Below are 10,000 nucleotides of genomic sequence, written 5' to 3'. Positions count from 1 at the left end.
GTTTGTTGTGCTGTTTATAGCGGGAGGCCTGTTTTTGTTCACTTTCCATTCCACTCAGTTCAACATGAAGGGCTTCATCATGGTCCTGTCTGCTTCCTTGTTGTCTGGCCTCAGGTGGACTCTTGCTCAAATTGTCACTCAAAAAAATAAATTAGGTACAGTATAAAGATATCGATAAGTACTTTGTAGTGTGATTAAAACTTCACAAAGTACAGACCCTAAAGCGTACTACTACACCACTTGCATGGAACGGTACGAAACGATTCTTGCATGGAACGGTGAACGATTTGCACGAAACGCTGAACGATGACGGAACGAAACGAAACGCTTTGGAGGTGTAGTAGCACGCTTCAGGGTCTGTACTTGGCCATTCGCGATGTGGGGGGAAAAATAGGTCTTGCTGTCTGTTACCTATCATCTTAGTGATGCAATGAATTAAGACAGTATCAATGGAAAACAGGGATGGATCCAGTAATTTTTGACACATGTAGAAAATCGCCCCCTCCTGGTTCTACCATAAATGTTGGTTCTTTCAAAGGATCCACCCCCCAAGTGCATTTTTACCTTTTTAATAAAAAATTTCTGTGGAAAGGAGGGCAGTGTTCCAATCCCTCTGGATCTGCCACTGGAAAATCAACAACAAAGAGGTGAGGTGTTGAGATATAATATAGATGTTGGATTTCTTATGTTGTTTAATATCTCATGAAAGTAGCTGTATAAAAGTATTATACAGTGCTGATAACTGAAATGTGATAAGAATCAATAAGGAAGTTCCATTCTGTAATATGACCTATATATTTGTGACTGGGAAAGTACATAATTAAGGACAAAGTAATTACATCAGAGACAGTGTCAGATTTTCTAAGGGCAACCTCTTTTAATGCATATTCACGTACAGATATTAATTCAAACTTATGCTTGCTCATTCTCACATTGTCATAAACTATACTGCTTTAGGTATTTGTAGTCAGTGTCATTAAATTCTCTGGATCAGAAAAATCAACACATGTCCATTCTTTGTTCATTCAGCGAGTTCTTTGTTCTGTGAGTTTCTAGTTGGTAGGATGTGCTTAACTAGAATCAGCCAGTACTGTTCTTTGTCTGGTTGGTAGGGTGTGCTTAACTGGAATCAGCCAGTACAGTTGTTTGTTCTTGTCTGGTTGGTAAGATGTGCTTAACTAGAATCAGCCAGTACAGTTCTTTGTTCTTGTCTGGTTGGTAAGATGTGCTCAACTGGAATCAGCCAGTACAGTTCTTTGTTCTCATCTAGTTGGTAAGATGTGCTTAACTAGAATCAGCCAGTACAGTTCTTTGTTCTTGTCTGGTTGGTAGGATGTGCTTAACTAGAATCAGCCAGTACAGTTCTTTGTCTGGTTGGTAGGATGTGCTTAACTGGAATCAGCCAGTACAGTTCTTTGTCTGGTTGGTAGGAATTGGAGTCAGCCAGTACAGTTCTTTGTCTGGTTGGTAAGATGTGCTTAACTAGAATCAGTCAGTACAGTTCTTTGTCTGGTTGGTAGGAATTGGAGTCAGCCAGTACAGTTCTTTGTCTGGTTGGTAGGGTGTGCTTAACTAGAATCAGCCAGTACAGTTCTTTGTCTGGTTGTTAGGATGTGCTTAACTAGAATCAGCCAGTACAGTTCTTTGTCTGGTTGGTAGGAACTGGAATCAGCCAGTACAGTTCTCGGTTCTCGTCTGGTTGGTAGGAAATGCTTAACTGGAATCAGCCAGTACAGTTCTCGGTTCTCGTTGCAGGTTTACATAACCCCCTTGACATGATGTATCATATTCAGCCGTGGATGATATTAGCCTTGCTCCCGTTGTCTGTGTATTTTGAAGGTGGGTATACTATGTTACAATAATACAATAATAAAATGATGCTGTATATAACAAGGAACTGGTGTTACGAGGACGTTATGAATGTTCATCTAATGTTTCCTTACATCTGAGTGATGTCCCTTTTCTCCCAGGTTGTTTATGACACTCAGAAGCTACATTGTAAATGTACGTAATACTGTAGATTTCTTATTTTACACGACTACTTAAGATATCGCAAAATGGCTCGTAGACCTCAAATGGAGCAGGCATAAATTTGCCATTGATCTGTAAATCAAGAGTTTTTTATGTATTATAGCAATATGAAAATAAATTTAAAGCAAGTAATTTTATTTTGAGAATGATTCTTCTTGCGAAATTCCTCACATATATTTAGGAATCTTCAGTATGTACAGCACACATATGATCAGTCATGTGCATGTTTACATGCTAAATGCATGCCTAAATATGATATAGAATTAATGTCAAGGTTTGTTTGAAATGAGACTTTTGGTTCTTTCACTGTGTATCTTTATAATCTCTTTAACTTTAATGGAGCATGGTTATACGTCGTGTATTCTGATTGTCGATGCAAGAAATCAGAATCTTTAGATCCGAATTGTTAATGCCAGACTCTGGAGAGTGTCCGAGGGCTTCATTCTGATCTTTAAAATACTGAAATTATTAATTATTTCAAAGAATTTTCTCTTTACCGTCTGTGCACAATGTCATGTGTCAGCAGACTGAAAGGAGCACTCTCAATATTTTTTTACAGGGCCATCAAAAAGTATTTATTTTTGCATTTAAACTCAAGTTCTTTTTTTTTCATCTTTAGAAATGTTTAATTTTTGCAAAGTTTATACATTCAACTATGCAACAGAATTTGAGAAAGCTCTGCAGCGATTTTTTTCTACCCACTGGTACTGGTACCGGTACCCATTCAATTGGGAAAAATAGCGTCAAAATCGAACAAATTGGGAATTTTTTACCAATGTATCGGCAAATGATTTCAACTAAAAGAAAGAAAAAAGAGAACAAAACAAGAAGTAGTCATCCCTTTAAAAAGTTTTGTACGGTAATATTTGCTGTTGTGATCCATAAGGAATCGTCGTAGCCTCATTTTAGAATCGTCGTAGCTCTACAAAACACGCACACTGCCATGATCTGTACTTTTGATTTAATACTGGAAGTGAACATTTTAGTTAACTTGTACAACGTTTCAGAGTAAGTAAATTATGATGTCAGCGGTCTATTTTTCAGCAAGTAAATTGGGAATTTTTAGTCTCAAAATTGGGAAAAACCAATGGTTTTTATCATTGGGAATGGTACCGTTTATCGGTACCAGTTATATAAGGAAAAAAATCGCTGCTCTGGGAAAATTGTCATTTTATGATTTTTGCACATTTATTGTGTTCATCTTTATAGATGTGTTATTTGGGTATTGTAGGGATAGATATGTTATTTGGGTATTGTAGGGAGAGATGTGTTATTTGAGTATTGTAGGGAGAGATGTGTTATTTGGGTATTGTAGGGATAGATATGTTATTTGGGTATTGTAGGGATAGATATGTTATTTGGGTATTTTAGGGATAGATATGTTATTTGGGTATTGTAGGGAGAGATGTGTTATTTGAGTATTGTAGGGATAGATGTGTTATTTGGGTATTGTAGGGAGAGATGTGTTATTTGGGTATTGTAGGGATAGATATGTTATTTGGGTATTGTAGGGATAGATATGTTATTTGGGTATTTTAGGGATAGATATGTTATTTGGGTATTGTAGGGAGAGATGTGTTATTTGAGTATTGTAGGGATAGATGTGTTATTTGGGTATTGTAGGGAGAGATGTGTTATTTGGGTATTGTAGGGATAGATATGTTATTTGGGTATTGTAGGGATAGATGTGTTATTTGGGTATTGTAGGGATAGATGTGTTATTTGGGTATTGTAGGGAGAGATGTGTTATTTGAGTATTGTAGGTATATAGATGTGTTATTTGGGTATTGTAGAAATAGATGTGTTATTTGGATATTGTAGGGATAGATATGTTATTTGGGTATTGTAGGGATAGATGTGTTATTTGGGTATTGTAGAAATAGATGTGTTATTTAGGTATTGTAGGGAGAGATGTGTTATTTGAGTATTGTAGGTATATAGATGTGTTATTTGGGTATTGTAGAAATAGATGTGTTATTTGGATATTGTAGGGATAGATATGTTATTTGGGTATTGTAGGGATAGATGTGTTATTTGGGTATTGTAGGGATAGATATGTTATTTGGGTATTGTAGGGAGAGATGTGTTATTTGGGTATTGTAGGGATAGATGTGTTATTTGAGTATTGTAGGTATATAGATGTGTTATTTGGGTATTGTAGAAATAGATGTGTTATTTGGGTATTGTAGGGAGAGATATGTTATTTGGGTATTGTAGGTATATAGATGTGTTATTTGAGTATTGTAGGGATAGATATGTTATTTGGGTATTGTAGGGATAGATATGTTATTTAGGTATTGTAGGGATAGATGTGTTATTTGAGTATTGTAGGGAGAGATGTGTTATTTGGGTATTGTAGGGAGAGATGTGTTATTTGGGTATTGTAGGGAGAGATGTGTTATTTGGATATTGTAGGGAGAGATGTGTTATTTGGGTATTGTAGGGATAGATATGTTATTTGGGTATTGTAGATATAGATATGTTATTTGGGTATTGTAGGGATACATGTGTTATTTGGGTTTTGTTCTTTTTCAGGGATCAAGCTCAGTACAAAAGAGGACTTTTTCGCCTACACAGACACACCTCTCATCATCAGAAACGTAGGACTTGTATTTCTAGGTGCTTTCATCGCTTTCTTTTTGGAATTCAGCGAATTTCTTTTATTAGCCAACACCTCCAGTCTGACACTGTCGATAGCAGGTATTTTTAAGGTAATAAGTTATGTAATCTCTAGCATCATTAGTCACATGATCTAGTCATACATAGTGAGTGCTTTGATTTTGATGTACAGTTGAACTTCAGTATCTCAAACACCATCATCTCAAATACCATGGATATATCGAAGTGATTTGAAAGTCCCAACCACTTATTCTTTTAAGTATTTACCCTCAATATCTCGAATGCTCAAATATCTGTAAGTTTTTTCTCAGTCTCATCGAGTGGAGATAACGAGGTTTGACTGTACATTGTATTTCAGCAAAGTTAACATGTGTGATCATGCGTTTTAATTGATAATTTATAAGTTAACGTGTGTGACCATGTGTTGTAATAATTCATAAGTTAGCACGTGTGATCATGTGTTGTAATAATTTATAAGTTAACATGTTATCATGTGTTGTAATAATTTATAAGTTAACATGTGTGATCATGTGTTGTAATAATTTATTAGTTAACATGTGTGATCATGTGTTGTAATAATTTATAAGTTAACATGTGTGATCATGTGTTGTGATAATTTATAAGTTAACGTGTGATCATGTGTTGTAATAATTTATAAGTTAACATGTGTGATCATGTGTTGTGATAATTTATAAGTTAACATGTGTGATCATGTGTTGTAATAATTTATAAGTTAACATGTGTGATCATGTGTTGTAATAATTTATAAGTTAACATGTGTGATCATGTGTTGTGATAATTTATAAGTTAACATGTGTGATCATGTGTTGTAATAATTTATAAGTTAACATGTGTGATCATGTGTTGTAATAATTTATAAGTTAACGTGCATGTGTTGTAATAATTTATAAGTTGACATGTGTGATCATGTGTTGTAATAATTTATAAGTTACATGTCTGATCATGTGTTGTAATAATTTATAAGTTAACATGTGTGGCTATGTGTTGTAATAATTTATTAGTTAACATGTGTAATCATGTGTTGTAATAATTTATAAGACTATTCTATACTCTTTACATCAGTTTTGTTTATGTGGCTTTCTAAATACTGTATTAAAATGTATTTGATTTATATAATGCTAAATCAAGAAATATTTATACAAAAATATCTGGAGAAGAGCCCCGTTTATCTGACATTAGTATTAATTGTATGAATTCTGTTTGTCAATAGGAAGTGTGCACTCTGTACTTAGCGGCCAGTGTGAATGGTGACAGGATGAATTTCATTAATGGAGTAGGTCTCATTGTCTGCCTATTAGGGATCTCAATTCACATCATCATGAAAGCTGTGTCTGGTAAGAAGTCAAATCTTGTCTACTTAATGCTGTATTTGATATGCAAAGTGATTTGGGGCACATTTTACAGATGTACATAGTGCATTTGCAAAGAACTGTAGTGTAGGTACATGTATGACAGGGACCATTTTCTGTCTTGCACCTAAATTATTTTGGAGATAGAATCAAGTGCAAAAATAACCATTTCTGACTCTATAATTGTAAGCATTTTTCAATCCATGATATTCAGTGATTTCCATTTTGAATTAGTTAGAGACTTGAGAAATGGTAATTAATCATATCACTTTATTTCGTTGCTTGTACATTAATGTAATACATTGATGTTTGCTACCATTAGGGCAAGCTCAGCGGATCCAGGACTTTTTTTGGCAATAAGAGTTGCATTTCTGTAGTCTTGCTTTGTTTCAGTTTGATAAACAAATTATTGCATGGTTACCCCCACCCCCCTCTTTTGTGCTCAATGGATGACTTTTTTATCCTGAATCCAAATCAGAATATCTTACTACGTCATCTTGAGCATAATTTGTAATGTGACTTTTCCAGTATCAATATAGTGAGTAACTCTAGAATAACGCGATACACATTTGAATAATTTATTAGATTTGTCAATCAATATGTAATAAAAATATACAAATTTTAATAATGTGGTCCATTTGTGAACAATGCACGTATAAATCTTGATAAATGAAGTATGTAGATTTTTAACGGCTGAGCATTCTGATAGAAATGAAAATGTTTTAAGGAATAATGTCAGTTTTGATAATACATGAGGGTATGAATTGTAACACTTCATGCCGGCATGAATCAAGAATGAAATTCATTTCCTAAATAAAATGCTTAGGGAAGCATCCTGTATTTCCAACTTGAAGATATATTTGTAACAAATCTGTATGAAAATGTTACAGTATATTTTTATTGGGTAACATGGAACACAGGCTTTCTCAGACACCGATTGATATTATCTTTGGACTACAGGGTAAGCAAACCTACCCTCTATGCTATTATTTCGAAAGCAAAAATGGCTCATTCTGTGATGTCATATTTACTTGTTATTAACTATCATCACGAAAAACAAGACTTGAATTTTTTACCCGTTGTATGTATAACCATTTTCCTTGATCGATCAATATCTAACAAACTGACTTTTAAATAATCATGTTCTTATCAATATGTAATATAGAGTTGGTAAGTATTTTATTTTTATCCTTTAATTTTTAATTCTTATTTGTTTTTTTCCATTTTGTTATATTCAATATATAAAGTTTATAAGTTTTTTATCATTATCCTTTGATTTTTAATTCATATTTGTTTCATTTTTCTTTTTGTTTTATTGTTTGTTGTTTGGTAAGCAAAACCACTGCCCTGCTCTGCTTTAAATTAACTTGGTACATGTATTATACAGGAATTTTGTGTCCGCTTCTTTGTTGGCTAAACCTTTTCAGTCTCTATGAGATACCCACAAAATTAGATTGGTAGAAAAGATGCACGTTTCATTTTTTTTTTTTTTTCAGTTCGTGAAGAAAATAAAAAAGAAGGAAGGCTTTCACGAGAGGAAACTATGGAGATGTTAAGAGCTGATGACTCAGATTCAGAAGAGAGTGCAATTTTTAATGCCAAAACAGACCGATAACACATTCCGGTGAAATGTTGAGCATTGGCTTGGAGATTTTCATTTTATTTAACTGTTGCATAATGTTATTGTAATTATGTATTGAATATTCTAAACCTCATCATAGTTTATAATAAATTATGTTGTTAAGAAAATGGGTTGATTTTTCAGCACACCTGACCCAAAAGGCTTTACTAATCGAAACTTGTCTAACGTCCATTGTTATTGCTGTAAACTTTTCACACTTCCCATCTTCTTCTCCAGAACCACTGGGTCAATTTCAATCAACCTGGTACAAATCATCCTTAGGTAAATGGAATTCAAAGGAGAGATAATCAAGAAAAGACAGAAAATAGGGTGGGGGTATTTAAAAATCTTTTCAAGAACCACTGGGCCAGTAAAGCTGAAATTTACACGAAAGCTTCCTGACATAGAGTAGATTCGAGTTTATCCAATTCATGGCCCTAGGGGTAGGGTGGGGCCACAATAGCAATCTAATTAAAATCAGATCTTCTCCAACTGTTACACTGGAGAATCAGGAGTAACGGTTAGAGATGATTTTAATTAGATTGGCCACAATAGGGGATCAATGTGGATATGTAAGAAAAATCTTTTTAAAACTTTTTCTCAAGAACAAAAGAGCTCTGATGATTAATATGCAAGCATCCCCACATAATTCAAATTCTAGTTTGTTCAATTCAGGGGTTAAGACACAGGCACTTTTTTCATACATGGCCCCCCCTCCTTGATATATGTAATACCACACCTTGTGGTATTATTAAGAAGGGGGGACCCATGTATGAAACAAGTGCCCGTGGGTTTAGATGAGGCCACAGTAGGAGATCAAAGTTTTATATGGGAATATACAAGATATTAATTCAAACAAATTCTTTTCAAGGGTAGCAGGACCACATTAAATAATATTGAAATGTTCATGAGCTGAATGACTAAGTGAGCTTTTCTGAACACCTGTTGTCTGTCTGTCCGTCCATTTGTCTGTAAACTTTTTCACATTTTCATCTTCTCCAGAACCACTGGTCAAACTTGGCACAAATCATATGTACATGTAACAGGGAGAAAATGCAGCGGATCAAACCAGGATTTGAGCCTAGACCCCATAAATCTCTAGTCAGGTACTCTACTAGTTAAGCTATCAGGCCACTGGCAATTGAATGCAGCTGACCATGACATCCCTTCCTCCTTTAATGTCTTCACACTTGAAGACATCAACCCAGAATCTTAATCCCCAGGCAGGCATTTTCACCTGTCATTTCCAGGGGCTTGTCTACAGCACCAAATGTAACAGGAAGGGAGAAATTGCAACAGACCAGACCGGGATTCGAACCCAGGCCCCCTGAATCTCTAGTCAGGTGCTCTATCAACAGACCAGACCGGGATTCGAACCCAGGCCCCCTGAATCTCTAGTCAGGTGCTCTACCAACAGACCAGACCGGGATTCGAACCCAGGCCCCCTGAATCTCTAGTCAGGTGCTCTACCAACAGACCAGACCGGGATTCGAACCCAGGCCCCCTGAATCTCTAGTCAGGTGCTCTACCAACAGACCAGACCGGGATTCGAACCCAGGCCCCCTGAATCTCTAGTCAGGTGCTCTACCAACAGACCAGACCGGGATTCGAACCCAGGCCCCCTGAATCTCTAGTCAGGTGCTCTACCAACAGACCAGACCGGGATTCGAACCCAGGCCCCCTGAATCTCTAGTCAGGTGCTCTACCAACAGACCAGACCGGGATTCGAACCCAGGCCCCCTGAATCTCTAGTCAGGTGCTCTACCAACAGACCAGACCGGGATTCGAACCCAGGCCCCCTGAATCTCTAGTCAGGTGCTCTACCAACAGACCAGACCGGGATTTGAACCCAGGCCCCCTGAATCTCTAGTCAGGTGCTCTATCAACAGACCAGACCGGGATTCAAACCCAGGCCCCTTGAATCTCTAGTCAGGTGCTCTACCAACAGACCAGACCGGAATTCGAACCCAGGCCCCCTGAATCTCTAGTCAGGTGCTCTATCAACTGTTAGAGCTATCTGACCACTGGGCGATCAAACCTGGCTCCCCGCTACACATATATATTATTTGTTATAATTTTTGAATTTTAAATATACTGTAATATAAGCACACAAAATATTCATCAATGTTAGGAAACGCGTTGCAAGCTGAAAGATGAGATAATTGTTTTAAAAACATCACACCTGTCTCTTGTATATAATTTTACCCAACATGATACATTTTAAATACATCATAACAAATAATCTTTTTTCTGCTGGTGAATTTAGAAGAGAGGACAGTATCAAAACGTCATTGAAATAAGATAAATCACTTGGGAAATGTTGCTTGGTGACTTTATTAAATGATAAAATTTCAATATT

General features: G+C 36.0%; 2 protein-coding genes across 9 annotated transcripts in view; one reads left to right on the top strand and one right to left on the bottom strand.

Annotated features, from left to right (window-relative positions):
• The window catches only part of LOC125672504 (solute carrier family 35 member C2-like), a 12,892-nt gene extending 5,123 nt beyond the window's left edge, over positions 1-7,769 (top strand). For all 5 annotated transcript variants that reach the window (XM_048908724.2, XM_048908725.2, XM_048908731.2 and 2 more), the window contains 5 exons: positions 1-155; positions 1,756-1,839; positions 4,567-4,742; positions 5,882-6,005; positions 7,517-7,769. The exon at positions 1-155 is cut by the window's left edge and continues 14 nt beyond it. In XM_048908724.2, coding sequence (XP_048764681.1) covers positions 1-155; positions 1,756-1,839; positions 4,567-4,742; positions 5,882-6,005; positions 7,517-7,635 — 658 coding nt within the window. In that variant the 3' untranslated portion in view covers positions 7,636-7,769. The remainder of the gene's footprint in view (positions 156-1,755; positions 1,840-4,566; positions 4,743-5,881; positions 6,006-7,516) is intronic.
• The window catches only part of LOC125672487 (tripartite motif-containing protein 3-like), a 17,468-nt gene continuing 7,959 nt past the window's right edge, over positions 492-10,000 (bottom strand). For 3 of the 4 annotated variants that reach the window (XM_056139238.1, XM_056139245.1, XM_056139242.1), the window contains exon 2: positions 9,824-10,000. This exon is cut by the window's right edge and continues 4,285 nt beyond it. Coding sequence is in view for 1 of the 4 variants with exons in the window: in XM_056139248.1 (XP_055995223.1) it covers positions 561-625 (65 nt within the window). In the remaining 3 variants the exon portion in view is untranslated. Of the gene's footprint in view, positions 626-9,823 lie in introns of those variants that run through there. The other variant, XM_056139248.1, reaches the window with a different exon arrangement.

The sequence above is a fragment of the Ostrea edulis genome, chromosome 1 (assembly GCF_947568905.1).
Source record: "Ostrea edulis chromosome 1, xbOstEdul1.1, whole genome shotgun sequence".
Lineage (NCBI taxonomy): Eukaryota > Metazoa > Mollusca > Bivalvia > Ostreida > Ostreidae > Ostrea > Ostrea edulis.
Note: the sequence above shows the minus strand (reverse complement) of the source record. Positions and strands in the feature narration are given on the sequence as shown.